At 43.3% G+C, this 22,484-nt stretch overlaps 1 protein-coding gene across 2 annotated transcripts in view; it reads left to right on the top strand.

The window, feature by feature from the left end:
- Positions 1-22,484, top strand: part of TRPC7 (transient receptor potential cation channel, subfamily C, member 7) — a 112,650-nt gene that overhangs the window by 4,634 nt on the left and 85,532 nt on the right. For both annotated transcript variants that reach the window (XM_004686751.2, XM_012727687.1), the window contains exon 2: positions 3,115-3,892. In XM_004686751.2, coding sequence (XP_004686808.1) covers positions 3,115-3,892 — 778 coding nt within the window. The remainder of the gene's footprint in view (positions 1-3,114; positions 3,893-22,484) is intronic.

Here is a 22,484-nt window from a genome sequence, read left to right as displayed (position 1 = left end):
AGGGTAGAATTTAAATGACCTCCAAAAATGGTAAAGATGTGTGGGTTGGCTGTTAGTCAACTAGATGGTGGGAACCATTTCACAATGTAGACTTTAAATGCCTTACAATTAGTCAATTATAGCTTAACAAAGCTGAAACCACATGTTTAAAAGGCATCATTATTGTGCTATGAGGACAAAGAGGGGGATCAGAGTGAATAAGAAGCTTCCAGTGAGGTTAAAAGGCTCCATCAACCTCTGAACCTATTCATGTGGCTCCGGGGTTTGCTGTGAACCCCTGCATGCTGCATGAAATCTCACTGAGTTGCATGTCCCACTAATATGCTGGCATTGACACATGGCTTGAAGACCCAGAGCATTTCATCAGTGCAAAATTTTGAGAGGAAGGAATCAGAACTGACAATTTTGTGAGCATCCAAATATATCTCACAGTTAAGGTTTCAAAGGCTGGGAAAGAGAGACTTGTTTATTTCTCAGTACATCTGGGTGTCTGCTTTCAAGGTCATTCAGAAAAATGCATGTCAAGTGGTGAGCACATTTTAACTTCGACATGTACTAGCTAGCTATACACATACTTTATTTTTATATAAAATGTAATATTATAGAAACGTCAAGATTTAAATGAGACTATCCTTTCACAGAAATGACTTGTCCTAAAGTTTTTCCCTTCATCTACCTCAGTTTCTCCACCTAAAAATTAGAATGTTTATACCCACTCTTTCATATTTGCTTGTTTAACAAGGAAATGAACAAACAGTGCACTGATATCATTTAACTTTGTAGGCTGCAGCATATCTATGCTATTCACATGGACTCTGAATTTAGATTGGGTACTTATAGGTTCCTTGTGAAATGTTTCTCTGCTCTGACTCGGTCCAGCAGTTATATTTGAGCTAATCTCTTGTGGCTTGTTGCAGTGTAACAGTGGTATACCCTTGACCTTGGAGTCTGACCTCTCTCCCTCTTGAGCAGGGCTTTGTAATGGAAAAGTAGTGTGGAATTGAGCTCAAGTACCCCTCCTTCCAGAACAGTTGCTGTTTCCTATGACACACTGCTCGCTCTTGGGTTGAACTGTGATGGCTACGTCCATAGAGGTGCTCCTGAGAAGGGGAAAGCCTCATCGTAGGGCAGGTCAAGTAATTCCATGAAGAAAACTATTAGTCTTTTGCGAGCGCAACTCCCATCTGTGTGCGTGTGTCCAGATGGCAAACTTTAAAACTAAGTTCATAACACCCTCCGAAACAAAGCTTAGATTTCAACTCAGTCAACTCCTCTCCTTCAGAGAACCCTAAAAAATGCCTGCACCCTCTCACTGAGTCCCTCTCCCCAAAGGTCTCTGTTGGGATCCCAACCTATGCTCTGTCTTCAGCATCAACGAGCAGCCACTCTCCCTGGAATGAGACACGGTTGAGAGAAATGAGCTCACAATGAACTTGAATCCTAAGCATCTTTTCCCCTGCAATCTTCTATCAAAGTGCACTTTAGAAAAGTGGATGGCAGTTCTGGTGCTCTTCCTAGAGGAGTGCAGATCTGAGAAGATTTATCACCCACAGTTGCCTTTTGAAGGAATTGCCCATAATTATTCCTTTTACATTTTGCAGATGAAGTGGCTCCTCTGAACAGCTTAGCAGCTTCTCCTAACACTTTTTTTTAAAAATCTCAAAACTCCAGGTTCAATTTAACATTTTCCTCTGTGATAATTTTACTTTTTACAAATGGCTTAAGTATTCTGAATGCATGGAGACATGACCAATAACAAAAAAGGAATATTTGGAAACTCGGACAATAACTTAAAATGTGCTGTAAGAACAAGTTACAAGTACTTGTTCTTTAGGACAGAAATATATGCCATCTGGATATATTGTAATATTGTGAAAAGGAGAATAGAAAATTTGGGGAGGCCCAACTGGAGAATGATGAGATTTTAAGATGTTCAAGTTTGTAGAGCATTAGCCACTCTGTTTTACAGACAGTCCCTCTGTTTTACCATGAAAATATGTGTAGGAACCTGCTCCAGGTTTCAGGCTAAGTCAGAGAGGCAGTCTCCTGAGTCAAGTTCAAATTACACTCCCATGGTTATTTACCATTTTCAAACCCTGGCAAAGAAAAGGTTAGGTAACTTGCCTTAGGGCACAAGGCTGGCAAATGGTAGAGCCAGCATCCTAGGCCTCCTGGCTTTTAAGCCTCTCAGCCCCACTTGTGCCAGTACTTCATCTGGGACAGCAAATAACAGTGTCGCACTCATAGGGTTACTCCAAGAATTACACAAGCAAAAAATGTGTTAACTTCATAGCATAGTACCTGATTCAGGATAGGTATTTAATAAATACTTCCTGCTTTTGCTGGAAGTATTGGTATTAGCCTCTACACCATGACAGAATAGGAAAGTACAACAGATTAGTAGTGAACCCAAATTAGTGGCCTCGAGTCCCTGTCACATCTTATAGGGCCTTGGACTGCATAGGGACCAAAAAGAAGGCACAGTGCCCAGGTAGAGCACTGGGTGTAGAAACAGAGAGCATGGCCATGCTGCTGGAGTTCTGTCATCTGGCGGGTGACCTGGGAATATATATCTGAGCTGAAGCAGCAACATTCACGGCGGCCATTCCTAAGGCACAGAATAAAACCAAAGCTGACTTGAGGGCTCTCTACAATCGTGTTACTACATTCCTTACCCCCATGGGCCCTATGGCACACAAAGAGTTACCCACATTGTACAGATCAAGCGCAGGGAAGCTTGTCCTATGGCATGGAAAAGTTTAGTAACTTGCTCCACTTTGCACAAATGGAAATAAAACCAAAATTCCTTGTCTCTTTCAGCCACACCACTACCCCACATCCCCCAGCTCCATCACCCCTTACTACCACCCAAACTCACACTCTCCCACCACTACTGGGCCCCTAAGGGTTTGGATGCTAAGTAACTAAGTCGATATTTTCCCATTTAAATAGTAATAGTTCTGGTTATTCAGCTGCTCTTAGTAATAAACTGAGTTCTAATACAATGACATACTTTCCCATCATGGCATTTGCTTTTATATCTGCTCTGCCCCTGGGAAGCCCAAAGCCCAAATGGGAAGTTTAAACAAAACGTATTTGCCTTGCTGCCCACAGGTTGGGGAACAGCACCTTCAAAAACATGCAGCGCAGGCACACCACACTGAGGGAGAAGGGGCGGCGCCAGGCCATCCGGGGTCCCGCCTACATGTTCAATGAGAAGGGCACCAGCCTGACCGCTGAGGAAGAGCGATTCCTGGACTCGGCCGAGTATGGCAACATCCCCGTGGTCAGGAAAATGCTGGAGGAGTCCAAGACCCTCAACTTCAACTGCGTGGACTACATGGGGCAGAACGCGTTGCAACTGGCCGTGGGCAACGAGCACCTGGAGGTCACCGAGCTGCTGCTCAAGAAGGAGAACTTGGCGCGAGTGGGGGACGCTCTGCTGCTGGCCATCAGCAAGGGTTACGTGCGCATTGTGGAGGCCATCCTCAACCACCCTGCCTTCGCACAGGGCCAGCGCCTGACGCTCAGTCCGCTGGAGCAGGAGCTGCGTGATGATGACTTCTATGCCTACGACGAGGATGGCACGCGCTTCTCCCACGACATCACCCCCATCATCCTGGCGGCCCACTGCCAGGAGTATGAGATCGTGCACATACTCCTGCTCAAGGGGGCCCGCATTGAGCGACCCCACGACTACTTCTGCAAGTGCAACGAGTGCACCGAGAAGCAGCGGAAGGACTCCTTCAGCCACTCGCGCTCACGTATGAATGCCTACAAGGGGCTGGCGAGCGCCGCCTACCTGTCCCTGTCCAGCGAAGACCCTGTCCTCACTGCGCTGGAGCTAAGCAACGAGTTAGCCAGACTAGCCAACATTGAGACTGAATTCAAGGTAACTCTCTACTTACTGCTCTGCAGGCGACTGTCCATTGGTTCCTCTAGTTGTGTCCAGAGGCCAGATGGGTTGTCTACAGCTCTGAGAAAGGTCTTGTTTTGAGGCTTACTGGGAAGAGGGGAACTTCCTCAATCTGTGTTAGATGTCGGCCTGAGGAAAAGGCAATCATTAGGTGGGATATTTGAAATCCCATAATCAGGATTAAGAGGTGATTTAAGCACAAAACCATAGTCCAAAGACAAGTAACACACTTGCAGGATTATGCTGTGGCTCTAGTAAATGTCTCAGCTCAGCCCCAGGGAGCTCACCAGTGTCTAGGATGCCTGTGGTTGTTTCCTGGCCCGGTCTTGGATTTCTTGCTTTAACTCACTTGCATGGTTTTGATTTGTTATGCTCCAGCTTTATACCATCCTGGACTATCTTGTACCAGTTGCTAGAAAGAGTTGGCCACAGTCTTTCAATTTGTCAAACCACTGCTACTCTCCTGTCTAAGGGCTGTGAGGAAGTAATGAAATGAAAATAAAACTCCCTGTAGAATTGAGCTTGTCACCCAGTACTTGGGCCTCAGGCAAGGTCTGCAGTTCGGCCATTGAGAACAACTAGATAAACCAGGCTGGCTCAGAGGATAGAAACTCATCCACAGTCCATTATTTAGTGGTGAGCAACTCTGTGCTTTTATTGTCAGAGGCTTTCCCTCCTGATAGAGAATGGGTGCTATTCCTTTGATTCAGTGGTCAACTACAATGAAGAGGCATATCAAGTCGAAACTTATTGTGTGCCAAGTACTAATTATTTCCTATACGAAGCTGTTTAATCCCCTCGATAACCAATGACGGGGGGAGCAGAATCATTATTACTCCCATTTATATGACAGTCCTGAGGTAGAAATGTCATATCATCACCAAGTGAGGGAACTATTGTTCTTACCTAGGCACTCAGAACCCAGAGCCAGTCTTAGCCATTCTGGAAAATTGCAAATCAGAGGCCCTGTCCATGTGTTGGGGTTCTCAGAGTTTCACTAATCCGTAGCTTAGTAATGGAGGGATTCTCAACTGCTGAGAGAGAGGCTACAAGAGAAGAATTCACAGCTGGGCTGCTTATTTCTCATCCTGCTATTCAACCAGACATCATGATGCCCGACACATATAAAGAGGTGCCACATCCAAGACTAACAATGGAGCTTAGAAAAGATGAGACCTGGAAGTAGAAAGGTCTCATTCTAAGCAAGACGTCAGCACAAATGACGCTGTTGAGCAGCACACAATTGGGTGGTAAGGAAGACCCTTGGGCACGTATGGCTTAGGAAGAGCTCAACAGAGAAAATGGAGTTGGGCTGGACCTTTCTGAGGGGGAGTCACTGAATCAGAGGGAAGAGAGAGATGGGTGTTTGAAGGAGATGAGTGGAGATCAGGCCCAGAATGGCCCACAGCAGGGAGGGGACCGCTGAAAAGCGCCATGTGCCTAAACTAGACTGCCTGTAGAGACACACAGGAGGGATGCTCAGAGGACCCTACATGACAGGCTGAGTTCTACTTATATACTTATCTACTTATCTCCTACAGGAGATGGAGGTCGCTGAGCTTTGGTGATTAGGGGGCTACAGTGATAAGAGCTAGGATTCTGGAGACTTATTTGACTCATAGGTAATTGACTTTTAGAGAATTTGGAATGTCTGGCACTAGAACCTGAAAGGGGAACATGATGCCCTGGTGGCTTCTCTATAGGAACTGGATCACCCACAGCCAGGGAGATATGGACCCGGCATACAAGAACCTATAGGGCATTGCATATGGTGGACAGATGAAGAACCCTAAAATTAGTCCTTTTGCATCTGTCCCCCATCTTGGAGCCATCTACTGAAATGGAGCCATGTCCCTAAATCCCACAACGATTAAAAAAGGTGGACATAGATGTTGCAGTAACCCAAAGACGCTCCCAAGCAATGTCGCTATCGCCTCTTTGTTCCTTCTTTATATACAATAAGCCCACATGAAAGTCACTGCTATCCCCAAAAACAACTTGGTGGCACTTTGCTTGCTGCTGGACTTCAGACTGAATCTCCACAGGCCACATGAAAGAAATGGCTAAGCCAATTAATTTAGGCATTTCTGGCCAAGGGAAAAATAAAACAATTCAAGCAAAAAATGATTTTTGGATCAGATTATCTGGATAATTGCACAACTCTGTACTTATCTGGACTCTGAAAGCATGCCAGCCTTACTAAATAAAGTGATACTAAACTTGCATTTGGAATTATATCGAAGGCATTTGTTTCCTTTACTAAAACCCAAAGTCTAGCATATTTTAGTACACATGCTATCTAAAAGCAGTTCGTTGAAAATATCTACTGTGATATTTTGATTTAAAAATTAAATTATGAAAATCCTGGACAATTAAGAACACCACTAACATGATGACAGATCCTCCCTACAATGCAAGCAATTTGCTCAGAATGAGAGTTAACATAAATACAGGCACTGGCTATTAACATTCCCCTAGTTACCTTTGTTTGAAATAATGTCTTTCAGATTGTCGACAAAGGGCGCATTATACATTAACATAAGCATTCTTCTAGGACTTTATTACTTATTTAACTATCCTTGTATGTGCTCTGCTGACATTACAGATCTTTTCAGAAAAGAGAGCAGTTTAGCAAAAGGAAAGTCAATCTGTAATAACACATGAAAGAACAATTGTCTCTATTCCAAATTCACTCCTTAAGATTGTCTTTTCTGCTTTAACTTGAGTTGTTGCTGTCTGTAGACAGGTATTATAGAAATGACCCAGTTTCCTCAGCTGTGTAAAAAAGCTACCAGGTTCTCTTTAGAAATGTTGTATGCCATCCTTGGATGCTCTCAAACACTCGTTCTGGGAGTGAATCTTGCTTACTAGGGAACATCCTGCATGAAAACATAGATTCAATTGCCCAGGCTATTGTTTTTGAAGTCATTAGAACAGAGTCCAGTCATTAGCAAGAAGTACAGCCAGTGTCAAGGTCTTCAGTAAATCGTGGCTGGAGTCAAGTATTTGCTAGCAAGTCATTATTTCTGGTGTAAAAATCCTGTAGCTGTTGAAGGATTTTCTTATGTCTCGCTAATGTTCTTGTGTCTAGGAAGATATTAAAACTTCATGTAGCCCCTGAGTGCCTTGAATGGTACCTAATAATCTACTAAGCACCGATGAAGATAATGAAGAAAATCCTAAACGAATCATCATTTCAATTGATGAAGTAAGGAGCAGCTTTAATCTATAGATTAAACTCTTCCAACCAATATGGATTTAATTGAGGCCTTCAATGTACATAGTGAAATGCAGAAGCTTTAAAGAGGCTGCAAGGTGGTTGGGGGGATAAGACCAACAAATATGAACATACTCTGCATGCTGGCTGGCACCGATGACCATTAGACCTCCAAGGGCATGGTCTTCTGGGCATGACACCCGCGGGCTGGGGGCACAACCCACACAGAGCTGGCTGCCTTACCTCCACAAGACACAGAGAGGGGAAGATCAGTGTGGGATGGATTCTTTAGAGACATTTTATCCTGATAGACTGGCCTCTCTCTGTAAGAGAAATGCCCAGAATACCATGTAAATGTAAGGAATTTGTCTATCTCAGTTGTGTTACAGCTTCTGCCAGCAAAAGCACAATGAGGTGTCAACATTTCTCTTGAGTTAGTCTACTTGGCTTTCCTTGTTATGCAGCCTGCAGATAAATTTCTTAGGTTCCCTTGATCTTGTTGGTGTCTTCCCATTCTAAGTATGTCATCCATGTGCAGAGTTACTGTTTCAAAAGAATAGCAGATATTGATCTTTCTTCTAATTAGGAGCTATGCCAGCGGCACGGCCTGGCGGAGGTGGGAAGGACAGGAAAGGACAGCTTGAGGATAATGTGAGGCTTAGAGCTTTGAAAGGAAAGAGAAAGCAGTGGGGCTTGTGGAATCCCTCTTGCTTTCTCACCTTCATCTGTAGCTTAAATTTCAAAGTACTCAATGTTCCCAAGTCAGGGAGCTGGGAGCTGAACAAACACAGACTTCATCTTAGTTATTTAAGATTCCAACATTATGAATAACAACAGCTATAACTGAGAAGGCTTTTCCTGTTGATAAAACATCAGCATGGTGGCTGCTGATTGTGTTTCAATCATAAGCAATTTATTCTTACAGATCACAGAGGGGAAGAGTGGGGGGGGCAGGAAACCTAGAACGCTGTCACTTCAACCTGCTTAACGTGTGGATGGCTTTTCTATTTGTCAGTGGGCTTTAACCACAAGTATTACCAAAAATAAATAGAGCATTATGCATTCATGTTTGTGATGCCATTTTAAGACCCATAAAAATATTCTCTGGGCCTAAAATACCACAAATTAAAAATGCAAATAATGATAAATCAGACCAATTTGCCACCTGCTATGATCTCCAGTGAGATCCCATTGTGGAAGGTAAAGATGTTGAGATGACAGTCTGTAATCTGCTTGCAAACTTATCAAAAAGGAAGGGGGAAGGAGAGAGGAGAAAAGGGAGGAGCGATTTTGTATTGTGGCAGGAACACACCTAACTCTGCCTTTCTGGAGTCTGGGAGGCAAGAAGCTTGAGAAAGGCCTATCTGGCCCTCGGGCTGAATAAGCCTCCAGTGGAATCTGTATCCACACCTGTTTCTCATATACTTTGAATATGTTTAGAAGCTTTAAATTTTATAGGCCAACACCCTAAGAAAATATATTTCCTCAAAGTTTGAAAGCGCAACTGGTAGTATAAACAAATACTAGTTAACGTGCAGGAAATACTTGAAAACTGTTTCTGTTTCCACTGGGAAATTTTTCTTAAGCTGTGACGCATGCAGACCTCAAAAACAAGTTTGTGTATGTGTGCTTAAAGAAAATGTAGCAGGAAACTCCTCTAATCCTCACACCGAGCTCTGAGCCCGGTCCCCTCCGGGACCCGCCCGTGTCCCTATGCCCTCTGCTGAGCAGCTGATGCAGAAGGCAGCACGCAGCGCAAGGAGCTAGATGTCAGAGACGAGCTGGGATGGGACAGGCACTGGCTGGACAGCAGGGCCAGGGCCAGCACCCTGGGGTGGGGTCATCCTCACACCCCTGATAGCAAGCTCCAGGGACTGATTTATCTCAGGAAAAGGGAACAAAGTTCCTTCTGCCCATGTAGCTTTATCTTTTTCAGGGGTTTTACCTAAGTCTGGAGGAGACTTTCACCAAAGTATTTTTTAGTGACTCATCACAGAAAATGAGTTAATGAATACATCCTTCAGTGACAATTTTGACACTGGGTCACAAATAATGCCTAAAGTTAGATGATGTTCCTCTCTAGAGTTATGCCAGGAGCACAAGGAGAAGGTGAACAGCAATGCCAGGTGTTTGGGTGAGACAAAGAAAGCCACCTTGCTAGAAGAGGACAGGTGAGACAGCCACACTCCATCCCCTCAAGGCAAGCTTATGAAGAAGAAAGCAAAGAGCGTGGCTCTGGAGTCACTGGGATCCGGTGCGAACTCTCTCTCCTATGAACCACGCAATCTTGGCCACTGACTGGAAGTTAGTTTTCCTATCAGAAAAAATGGGGTAGGGTGGAATAGGTTTTTGAATTGTAACATGTATAAAATAGAACGCTTGTTTTCCCCACTCACACACAGGTACTTGTGTGTGCCTCAGTCTATGAGGTACCTTTCACCCAGCTGCTGAACTTTCTATGCTATACCCCAGTAAATAGCCAGAAGGTCCTGGCACATACTAGGTGCGTGAAGAGTGAGAGAACAATAATCTCACAAGCTGTTGGTGAGGATTAGAAATGAGATGAGGGATGTAGAAGAGCCTGACCATACTGAGCACTATCCATTCTCCCCAAAGAGCTCAGTGCACAGCCTGCTTTCTTCATGGAACCCGCTGGATGTTCAGCACGGCAATTTTTCTCCCCAGTAAAACACAGCCTTACAATTCAGCACCTATTCAGAGGGTCTCACTGATTTCTGCTAAGCACTTTCCTCCCAGATCTTTTCAGAACCAGACCAACTTCCTGCTGTATGGGTGTGCTACATGGTTAAAAATAGGCCAAGGGAATATTTTCCAATTGGAAAAATGCAGGCCACTGAAACTGAATAAGCCGAGAGTATTGCTCAAATATCATCGTGAAAAGCAGTGATGTGGGCATGACAGATAGAGGAGAGGAGCAAAAGAGTGGGAGGAGGAAATGGGCAAGCCGAGCTCCTGCCAAATACAGACAGAGATTATTTTTTGAATAAAATATCTCTGTGGAAAAGATTCATCACTATACACACAAAAAAATGGAAAAAATAATTTCCTATACAAGTATAACTATCAGTCTGAAATATCAGAGATAAGGAGAAATGGTGACAGTTCATTTTACATTTTACAGAGAATGCTAGTAAATGAGTAATAGCACAAATTAAATCAAATGGAAATGATGAAAGCACAGGGTTTTTCTCCAGAAAAATGTTACAATGCTGTATGAATTCATCATAATGGGGCAACATTAATCCAGCACACTGCACACACCACCAACACATACCACCAACACAATGGTGAGTGTTTCACTAGCAGTGCACCCACACCTACTGTGGCCGGCACATCCGGGAGGGTGGGGCAGAGAGTGGTCTGCAACCACAGAATCTCAGCACTGGGAGGTCCCGGGCACAGAGCTCTTCAAAATGGAGGTACTGGAAAGTGGGCTCAGAAGTAATAGCCCGCGACTAGAAAGGATTCCACTGGACTTTACTCTTTCCACTGCACTTTGCAGATTCTAAGACTATCTTTCTCCCTCTTTTTGCTACATGGGCCATGTAGTGTTTTCATGAAGAAGAGAAAAATGGCTAAATCTGAGATCTGATTTTTGTTCAGTGGAGCTCACTTTAGCATAAATCAAGTAGACCTGTTCTGTATCTACTGTCCTCTAAGGCACTGAATGTTGAAAATGCCACACCAGAGACAAGTAAAGCTTTTTTTGGCTGCCCAAAATCCTCCCTGTTAAACATTGAGTCTAGGTGGATAAATGAGTTTCCTAGGGCAACAAATTTGAATTAATACTGTGACTCAGTTGATAGAACATTATCAGAGTATTTTTGTTCCCCTCCTTAACTATTACCACCCCACTCTCTCTACCCCACAAAAGCATCCATTTCAATGCACCACACACATATATATACACACATGCACATGCATTCAAGAACTACTTTGTACCTACCATGTACAAAGTTCTAAAGACTGAGAATACTTAGAGATTCATCCAAACTTGGTGAGTTCTGACATTGAGAGTTTATAATTTAATGGGAAATATACCCATATATGTATGTGCCTTACAAATTCCATAAAAGGGATAGGGTGTGAAATGCTCTCTTTCCTACTCTCGTCACTTGGCACCATGTTTTTGGGGTCCCTCCACACCGCTGTCACAACCCCATCGATGGCGTCTGCCCCTGCCCAGGAGCCCATTCTGTGCACCTCCCCAGTGATGGACACCTCTGCCTCTGACTTCTTGTTACAACAAGCGATGCTGCAAGAAACGTCCCTGCCCCCACTTGGGATCCTCCAAGTGTTCTTGAGCTATAGACACGCCTATAGCTAACTTCACCTCACACAGCTCACTCTCCCCAGGAAACTTGTGCTTGGGGTGCTTGGTTCGCCACATGCTTCCTGCTCTAAGTATTATCCTGCTTTATAATGTTTGCCAGTATGAGAAATAAGTTGTTTTAACTTACACTTCTAACTGCAAATGAGGCTGTGTTTTGTATATTGTTTAGGCATGTGAGCTTCTCCCATCTGTGAACTGCCTCTTCTTATCCTTCCTACACTCGCTTTTGAATAGGATTTCTGTTGTGGAATATTGTCAAGTTTTCTTGTAGGAGTTTGTCAGACATTCTAAATACTAGCTCCTTATCGATTTCAGACATTACAAATAACTTCCTCCAAATAACCAGCGACATGTCAAGTTTGTCTATCGAATTTTTATTAAACAAAACCTCTTATTTTTACATGGTTTGTGCTATCTGTCTTATTAAGAAATCTTTCCCTACTCAAGGTCACAAAGATATTATACATCTATTGTTTTCTTCTATTACTTTTTTAGATCTATACTACTGACTTTTAAATAAATAGTCCAATAACTAATGGACTCTACTTTTGTATGTAGATTGTATGTAGGGTGAGTTTATAACACTTTTTTTTCTTTTTTGCTTTTCTCCATTTGGTGAGTAATTTCCTAGTATCATCTGTCAAATAATCTAACCTGCCCCCAGTAATGTGTGATGCCTCCTTGATCATGTACTAATACCTAAATACTCATGCTTGTGCTTTGGACTTTATTGTATTTCATGGCTCTATCTGACCATTTAGTTCCATTCCTCCAGAGTCCCGTTTCTAGAATTTTGCTTTATGACCTATTAACAAAGATAGAAGTCCATTTTTTCCTATGCACAGATTTTTTGTTTGTTTTGTGTAATTGGATTATTTTCGTGTTTGGTTTTTAGGTTGTTTAATGATTAAAAAGTCCTGGCTTTTCTTTTATTCCATCGTCATCCTTAGATATCCTAGATGAAACCCTGTAAATCAGATTGCTAAAAGACATACATAAGAAAAAAAACAGAAGAGTATTAACATGTTATCACACAAGCATATGGGGAAACTTAGAGATGAGTAACTCAAGGGGATGGTGAGAAGTCGGGCTTACTTCTCATGCTACTTATGTAGCATGTAAGAAAAGAACGAGAAATTTTTAGAGAAGTGGCAAGACAAAGGAAAAAAACTTTAAAATTCTAGAAAACTGATGGCAGGTTAGGGTACTTTTAGCAGTTTGTAACAAAGATTCCTCTGGCACAGCAGTCTCTGTGCTGGCAATTTAGAGTTACCCTTTGTAGAAAGGGAAATGGCACTGTTTACAAATCTATATCCTGGTTTTTGGCCAAATACATGAGGGCAGAGAGCTTTCTTGTGTCTGCTTCTTCTCCTTGCCATTAGCTCAAAATAATGCATATGCCAAAGTGGCATATTTTGGTCTGGCATATTCTGTTATCCTTCAAGTACATAATTACAAGAAGATAGCAAATGCCACTATAACTTCTGTATCCAAGGTAGTTCCATTTAGTACTAATCAAGAAAACCGAGAGAACTGTACTTAATTGCAAAGCTTAAAAAAAAAAAAGGCAACTCCATTATTCAGAGACTTCACTTGAATGATGTTGGACGAACTAAGTATCTTTCTCTTTTCCACTTATAAATATGTGATCAGCACCAACCCTAGGACAGGATCAAACACAGTGGAGGGGTAAGAAACTGCCATATCAACCTGAATATCCTGGTGCAGGCTTTCTTTCAAGACAAGCATCCCCTGAGCAAAGGGGCACATGTGCCTCCCCAGTTCTCAGGAAAGCCAGATGGTGTGTCACCCCTATATTCTTTTGCTAGGTACAGACTCTGCCTATGATAGAGGTAGTAGGGAGTACGGCTGAGGAAAACTGAAGATGTATACTTATTCCTAAAATTACAGGGATGCAAGAATAATTAAAGCTGTAATTTTATAAATACTATCAATTCTCACAGAAAAGGGCTCCCAAATGCTTGTTAGCATGATAGCCTTTCACATCACTATGTGATGTGAAATTAATAATAATGACCTCTTTCTCTTGGCTTGCTAACTGTTGACTGATAAATGCTTCTGAGCTTCAGAAAGTCTCCACTGAAAGTTAAGCATTGAAACACACACACACACACACACACACACACACACTCCCTGGAAACACAACACACTTCACATTCACAGTGCAGTGGCTTGGGCCCAGACCTACGGGAGTGCACTCCCGTCTGCACACAGGAGCGCAGCGCAGCCCCTGGCCTTTTGTGCGTTGACGTGGTGAAGAGTTTTGCCCATTAAGTTACTAGTGTTGCCCAGCTTCTCCTATATATTCACTGAAAACTGGGGTCCAAGGATCTTTCTGTTAAGAATTTATCTTCTCTAGTAATTATTAATTTTACTTAAAGTTCATACTTGAAAGTATAAATTTTAAGAGAAGGGAAAGCCTTCTCTTAAAACAACAGAAATTTGATGTTTGATGCACTTAAAATGGATATCTTAGCATAACATGGAAATGAGCTCCAGGAAAGGTGCAGGAAGAGGGAAAAACAATTTTTTTAGTTATGATGAAAAGAAATAACAAGAATGCATTACCTTTAGTGATAGCACCTCTAGAATTACAAACCAGATTGTAAGCATATAGCAGATGCTTCTTTTCACTTAAATAGTTGAGGAGTGCTCTCATATAGTTAGATTTTAGAGAACAGTTGAAGAAACCAACTAGCTTATAGCCTTGCAGTCAGACTCCGCCCAGGACATGGCATATGGAAAGAGAATTCTTTGGGGTAGGGCTAGGGTGGAACCTTGACAGGTGAATCCCCCAAAGCAGAAAGGCGGAGGCAAAGGACAGTGAGAGAGGAGACCCAGGTGCACAGAGACTGTGTGGCCCTGGCTCAGCCATTTCCCTGCTCTCAGGTGACTCCCACCGGTCGAGCCCTTTCTGTTTCCCATAGCTACTGATCAATTTTATAAACAACTGTGGGTGCCTAAGAGCTGGCCACTGATGGGCAACTGTAACCTATATGATATCTAAAAGTCTCAGCAGGGCACTCCTTGACTACCTGCGGAGAACAGCCCATATCGTGGGGCAGGCCTGGGAACGCCTAGACCACCATTGACCTGATTACACAACTAACTCCGTGGTGGCCTCAGAATAACTGTGCCCATGGTAACAGATACTTTGCTGATGCAAATGTCTCTTGGCATATGGTCATGATGTCCCCTTCTCTGTTCTCATCAAACTTTGTCCCCCACTCCAATCCCACCCTCTAGACTTTCTACCTCAATACCATTGGTGTATGATCACCTTTTATAAGCCTGTATACCTTCAGCAATGTTGAAAGGACTTCTGCGCAACCAGAAGAGGCTTGCTTTGCCAATCTGCTCCATGACTGTTATATCCCCCATCGCGTTTCCCACTGCAAAGCAGCAACTGCAACAAAGAGCACTCAAGTTGTAGCTTAAGAACATCTTATTCCATTTGCAGATGAGGGAAGAGACTGTGCCCCTGAACGCTGTATCAGCAAAGAGCAGCCTTCCTTCTGTTCCCCACGTCCCATGCTGGGAGTGAGGGCCCCAAGTATGAAAGAGACCCAGACCCTCTCCCCAAGCAACAGACAGACTGAAGTGGTAGGGAGGCCTACAAGGAGCAGTGCGCGAGCAAAATGCTGTGAGAATGGAGAGAAGAGTGCAATGAGCTGCCCCGAAATGTGAGCGATCACTTTCTGCAAGAGACATTTTGAAGTGGTTCTTGAAGGATCAGTAAGAGCTTGGCAAATGAAAAGGAGAATAAGAGGCATAAAGAGGTAGAGGCAAGAGCACGCATAAGCAGAAAAGGCTCAGTGTTATTTGGCAGGCAGGTGCTGCAAGGGAGCTGCATTTATGGGAAGGGGGCTAACGTTAATGAAGTATGCTCAGGTACAGTCATAAAGATGCTAAGATTTGATCCCATGGCTCTTTAACCAAGGAGATGATGTTTTGGCATCTGGATATAAGGAGGAGCAACTGTTGTAAGCAGGCCATCGAGAGACTAGTTCAAAAGCCTGGACACTCATTCATGAGGACTTAAATTAAAAGCACAATTAGGAATATGGGGAACAGGGTTCAGACACATGAGACACTCTGGAATCCAAAGAGCCTGGTAACTAACTGGCAAGACAGAGAAGAACCCAGTTTCTAGCACAGGAGGCCAAGTGGGTGGGGACTCTATTTCCTGGAACAAAGAGCAAAAGATCTGGTTTGGTTGTTTTGGGAAGGCCTCCGTGTTCAATTTAAGCATGAAGAGTCTGAAGTATCTGTGGGATTTATGCGTCTAGAGGACCACTTGGCAACTGAATATTTAAATCATCTTGTCAAACTGCTTGAGGCTGGAAGTAAAAATCTGAGAAGCATCAGCATATAGGGGACAGTAGATGCTGAGGAGATAAATGAAGCCATGTCAAGGACTCAGTCACTTTTTGGTATTTTTGCAAAATAGGCATAAGCCTACTTTCAAGTGTTTTATTCAGACATTCAGTGGATAAATCAGTTTAAAGCAAAAAACTAGAATCTGATTTTCCTGATTAGATTTGAACTTATTTAAATGCAATCACCTTCTCATCTTTTGCGCGTGTCTTCCGGGACTTTTAGAAAGTCACTGCAGTTTTCTATGCACAAGATAATAAACCTCTCACAGTCAGCGTGACTCCAAGACCATCTCCAAGAGCCGAGGACACCCCCTCTCCGCTCCTAGGTCAATTCTTTGGTAGCCACACACCACCACGTGCTCAGCTACCTACAGGCACAAGTTCTGAGTTAGGAGTATGTGTACCAAGTCTTTTTATGCAGCATCAGTGAAACCCTAGACTTCACTATGGCATGTGCTGGGCTGAAGCATACAAGTGGATGATGCCGACTAATTATGAAAATGGCAAAGACACAGTCAGCATCGTGCTGTGCTCCTGGACCCTAGGGCTAAAGTGCAGTGGAGGCCAAGACTGCACCCATGGGTTTCCCCGAGTCATCAAGAAAGCCACTCTGGACTTGCCTTCAAGGTGGTCTCGAGCAGAGGCAGGGCAGTTAGAGGTAGCAGAGAGGTGCATTGGGAGCACAATGGACAGAGGCAGCAAAAGGAAAGAAATGCAGTATGCTCATTTCATCTGAGAAATTACAGGGGCTGATTGGCCTAACTTGGCTTTTGTTTCTTGTTTCATAATTGTCAGGTTCCACGTTTTTCAAATTGCTCCTTTGCCAGGTAGTTATTAGTTTCCCTTAATCAATGGTATTTTCAGCAATCACAAGCAACATTTTAAAAGTTAGTTTTATACATGCATGGTACTATATCTTCAAAACAAGTCCTATGAATATTTATTATCCTGAATCCAGAATCAAGTGAGTCATGACATAATCCTCTGGAAGGGCAGATTATCTGGTGATGCCAATCCTAAATTAATATCTCTTTGAAGTGTTTTCACGATATATAGTACAAATGGCATGCATAAGTCACATTTGCTCTGAAGCTCGCTTGGATCCTCTTTAAAAATGAAACTAAAAAAAAAGTTTTCAGATATCAAGTAGAAAAAAACTTCAGGTCTGACCAAAAGGACATGCCTATACTGGTAATGTGTGATTCATGTAAAAACAGATTTGTGTATAAGAAGAAAAGAAAGATCACTTATGATCCCATCAGATACTAACACCTCAGGGACGTTCATTCCAGCGTTTAATGTCCCAAGCATGCCACATGTTGAGCTCTTGCTTCCTCCTCTACCTTCAATCCTGCTGGCACTAAAACTTAAAACGACCCCCCCAATCTCTTTCCACCCCTGCATCCTTACCACCACTGTTCCTGGCCAGATGGTGGCAACAACTTCCTACCTACTCTAGGCCACGACACTCCCCAATGAGGCCATCCCCCACAGGCGAGGGGCCCACCAGCACAGCAGACCCCATCACTGTCCCCCTTAAAAAGCTCTGGTGACGCCTCAGGGCCTGTGCAATGAAGTCCAAACCTCCTATCAGTCAGGGTACACAAACGCCCCCACCCCACGTGACCTGCTCCCGCCTATCTCTCCAGACTCATCTCTGCCTCTCCTCAACAGTGCATCATAGAGTAGGTTCTGTGCCTCTATGCTTTTGCTCATGTCATGTCCTCAGCTGAAAATGCCCCTCCTCCATCTCCGGAATTAGGGAACTCTAATTTATCCTCCACAATTCAGTAAGTGTGACCTGGCACACAGGCAGGAAGCATGCAATAAAGGGTGACAGCAGTAATAACTGTAACAGTCATATGCTGCAACATGATCTTCCATTTGAGTGGTTTGAGACAATCAAGTGCCATGTGAGGGCAGGGTAGGAAGGCAGGGGACAGAATGGGGCTGCTTCCAGGGAGCTTCCTGAGGGACCCTTTCTCTGCTGCTTCACCTGTCTCACACCCTGAGTCACAGCCTGGAGCAGTCACCTGGCCTGGATAGCAACCTGTGGCCAATAGAGCAATGTGTGAGAGGGGTGGGGAATGAGGAAAAAACAGAGTATGCAGATGGTGAGGAGTTCTTGAGCCTCTCGGGGCGTCTATGAGATGTGAAGTGTGGGGTCAGGGAGGGCCCCACAGGCACACCTGCCTTCCAGGCCCTGTTCACTGTGGTTCCAGAACAGAAAGAAGAAAGCTGAGGAGGGGTCTTCTAGGATCACAGAGAGAGAGAACCAGGCAGCAACTCTAATGTGGGTGAAGCTGTGCAAAGAGTGGGCATGAATTCCTCTCTGGACACATAAGCGTATTTCTGTTCACTTTGAGAAATGATGTAAAATGTGGACTAATGCACACAACCATGTTATGGCTAAAGTAGCTGCTGTTCATCCCAGTACACGTCCTGGATGTTCTCTCCCAGCTGGGCCTCTGCACTTGCCCTCCGGATGCCTATCCCCTCCCCTCTCCCCCAACCCTCATCTTCAGTAAGGCAGCTCATCTTCAGGCCTTACTGTATTCCTCGTCTTGAAGTCCTCAGTATCTGTCACTCAGTGGCAAGAGCTAGGCAAGCCTCAACTCTGTCCAGGCACTATGTCTCCCTCTGTTTCTTATATGTTTATCTGTTACTCTCTGGCAGAACGTGAGTTCCTCAAAGGCCAGAAAAGTGTTTTATTTAGGTCTGAACTCCTAGTATCTGGTAGCTAGTGGCTGCCCAAATATGCCTGCTGATTTAGTGAATTAAATACTTAAGCTGCTACTCTGTTTCCTTGGAAGACATCCTGGATCCTCCTTAGGCAAGCCTCTGAACCCTTGAAAAGAATCTTGTTAAAAAATCAACAAGCAGAGCATCTGGGACTTTGAGTGTAATGGTGATAGGTTAATGACCCTCTTACAAAGCTGGTAGCTGCCAATTAAGTACACCAAAGGCCAGGCTGGGACCCACGTTGTCAACAGAGGCACTGTGCACTCTGCCTGGCTAAGAGACGGGCAGTCACCTGCAACCCCAGGCTCAGCACCGGGGCCTGCACCTACACTGGAAATTATTCAGGCCTCTGCTCCAATCTTCTCCCCTGCTACCTGCAACTTCTACCTGAAGACCCATACAGGGTGAAGCAATAAAACTGAATCCAATGAGTAGTGTGTCAGTTTTGTTAGAACAGATTCTTAAAGATCAACACTCAACAAAAAGACAAATTATCTACTCTTACACTCTGCCTACCTACAAGGCACAGGTCATCAAAATACTGGCTAAACTGGTCAGAGACTATATGAACTTGTAGTTAATTTTGTTTCTTCTGGCAACAACTCTATAAAATAGACAGCACTGTCAACTCCACTATACAGACTAAGCAGAACACACAGATTAAATGTACACTCAAAATCACACAGCCAATATGCAGCAGAGCTGGGATCTGCACCCAGGTATCCTGATTCTAGAGTCTAAGCACAACCATCATCCTCTTCATGCAAAACTGATCAGGCCCTCAGCAAAAAACTAAGAAAGTACCAATGGCTCACACACAATCCTCATTCTCAAATCCCACAACATTCAGGACACAGAGACCCTTTGGAGAAATGCAGGAGCTGAGTTTGGGGTGAATAAAGAAGGCCTCCTGCAAAGAGCAAATCATAAACTCAAGGAGGTAACAGGTGGCTTATGGCACAGTGAACAGTGAGGCCTCTAAGGGATCACTGGGGTTAGGCTAATCCTATATCCCAGGATTCAGACAGAACCCTGGACTTCAGAGGACCCAGAGGCTGTCTAAATCCCCCGGGAAACAAGGCAAGAAATGCAGCTCTCTGATTCGCACACAGGACTTGCACCACCCTCCTCAGATGTGTATAGTAATACACAGAGATTGCATACTGAAGGATATTTTCTCTTAGGATGCTCTGGAGCAAGGGCTTATTACAGGTGAAGGTTAATGACACAGTTAAGTATCTACAGGAAAGCTGAAACATGGATGGAAGCTTTTCAATTTCCATCTGCAATAATGAACACCAGGCTCAGGTTCTTACCCAGTATTTCACATCCACCAATTATTCCAGTGATTCCAGTTAAAGTATTCCAATGATTCCAGTTACAATTAATAAAAGATTCAGTCATGTGTGTTAAATCAGCATTCAGTCTTCACATTCATCTACTGAGTCCGAGACATGCAGAGGAAGCGCCCCAGTGTGGGAGGTGGCTATGTCGTCCTTTCTCAGCCGAAAGGGACCAAGAAATGTGCCCAGTGTCACCCAATGTGCCCCACCTGCCTTATCGTGTCAGAGCTTTGCAATAATACAGTGGAAGTATTTTGACCCCTTCTAATATTGTTGCCATAAAAGCTACATGCTCACGGGCTGCCCTTTAGGACTGACATCTGCTCTGCACAGGACTCCTGGTGCCCTGCCCTCCACCCTCATACCTGCCTTTTTTCATCTCCAGACATCCTCCATTCCCAGCCTCTGGATGTCACAGGCCCACAGAAGCAAAACCCCTCCCCCCTCCTATAGATGACACCTTCTTGTTTTTTCTAAAGACTGGCTCCCCAAAGGACACACTTTCCTGCAGCCCTCTCAAGGGGCTCCACTGACAAATTCTCACCAGCCAAGCACGACAGCTTGCAATAGGGCTCACTCTTGGTGCTGCACATTCCACAGGCTCAGACATATGTATAAAGGTGCATCTCCAAACTAGCACACGGACTAGTTTCACTGCCCTAAAAGTTCCTTTTGCTCCATCTACGCAATCCTTAATCCTCCCCCCCAACCTTAACCTGCAGAACCCCACTGCTTATTTTCCTATTTCCCTAGTTTGTCTCTTTCAGAACGTGGTATGGTTGGCATAGCCTCTTTCATTCACTAATGTGCACATCAGGCTTCTCAATGTCTTTACATGGCTTGATAGCTCGTTTCTCTCAGTGCTGAATAATATTCTATTGTCTGGATGGATATACCACAACTTATGCATTCCCCTATTTCAGGACATCTTGGTCACTATAAAGGTGGCAAATAGGAACAAAACTGCTGTAAATAGCTGTATGCAGGTTTTGTATGGACTGAGTGTTGTATTCCTTTGAGTAGCTACCAAGGAGCATGATGGTTGGATCATATGGTAAGAATGTTTAGTTTTGTATGAAAGTATATTTAAAGTGCATTTCTTATAGACAACATACAATTGAGTCTTGTTTTTCCAACCATCTTTCCACTTTCCCTCCCACTAAAGTCCACTCTACCTTCCTATCAGCCTGAATTCCATAGGCCATCATTATAATTTCCCCCTCACATACACCTCAATTACTATGCTCCTCTCTTGATTTGTTGAATTCTTTGACAAAAAAAATACAATGCTGATAAAATCTAATTCACTACTACATGCTGAAAAAAATTAACCACATCGGCTGGACTCATTTTATATTTATGGCCATGAACCTCAAACAGGATGTTATTGTTTTGCACCAATTATATCCTGCCTTCCTTATCCATTCGCTCTTAAGGTTTAGGTTGGAGTATTACTAATACTCTTAAAGTATTAGGATACTAAAGTATTAGGATGGAGGTGACAGAAGTTTCAGGAGGGGAGGTCTAAAATAGTTTTTAGGAAATATTTCTGAATACTGTTATTTCTCTGAATAAAAAAATTAATAGAAAAGAATACCTGCAGATTCCCACCACCACCCCTGCACCCTCACCCACATGCTTTACCTGCCTTCGTACTAGACATAAGTCATATGTGAGTCTATGTAAATTTGTTCTTTATATTTATATTTATGAATTTATACACTAATATATACAATGCTGTGATGTATATTACTTAATTATCAGATTGATGATTATCTACTGATATCACATACAAGTACCAGCATAATTATCTACTGGGAAATTTCAATCAACATACAAAATAGTATGTGTTCTTTATCAGGAAAAAGGAAGAGAAGTAAGGAGAGAATGAGAAAAGGAAAGAGGAAGGGGAACAGGAAAAGAACGCTTCTCTTAACCCTATTTCTCTCATCTGCCATTGATATTTATCCATTTCTCTGCTTGCCTCTGTGGTAAACTCCCTCAAAAGCACCATCAATGTGTCTATACATCTATATTTACACAGATATATGTCTCTAACTATTCTCTGACTATTCTCTGCCCATTTTCTTACAGTCCTCTCCAGTCATACCCTCCAGTCTCCCCAAACTATTCCCATCACAGTGCGCAACCTACCTCCAAGTTCTAAATCCAGTCATCAATTCCCAGTCCTCTTTTTGGGGAATAATAATACTATAAAATTGATAGATGACTGATATAATTTAATCAAACACTAAAATGTTTAGGACCACTTTGTAGTAAGCTATTATTTTAATCATTCTTAAATCAGCCTGAATGTCTGAAGCAGAAAGCCTCCTTGGTTTTACGACATTACATGAACAGCCTGTGGATTCATCGCCATTTGTATTTTGGTTGGAGCTTTCAATAAACCTTCTTCCCCATCCCGTACTGGGCTCTGAAGAGAGGAAAAGAGGATGTGGATTTAAGGTCCACATTCTTTTTAATTTTAATTTTAAGGCTCCCATTGAAGAAT

This window comes from Condylura cristata, unplaced genomic scaffold (assembly GCF_000260355.1).
Source record: "Condylura cristata isolate star-nosed mole 26May11 unplaced genomic scaffold, ConCri1.0 scaffold00021, whole genome shotgun sequence".
Lineage (NCBI taxonomy): Eukaryota > Metazoa > Chordata > Mammalia > Eulipotyphla > Talpidae > Condylura > Condylura cristata.
The sequence above is the reverse complement of the archived record's forward strand: the minus strand, read 5'-3'. Positions and strand labels throughout refer to the sequence as shown.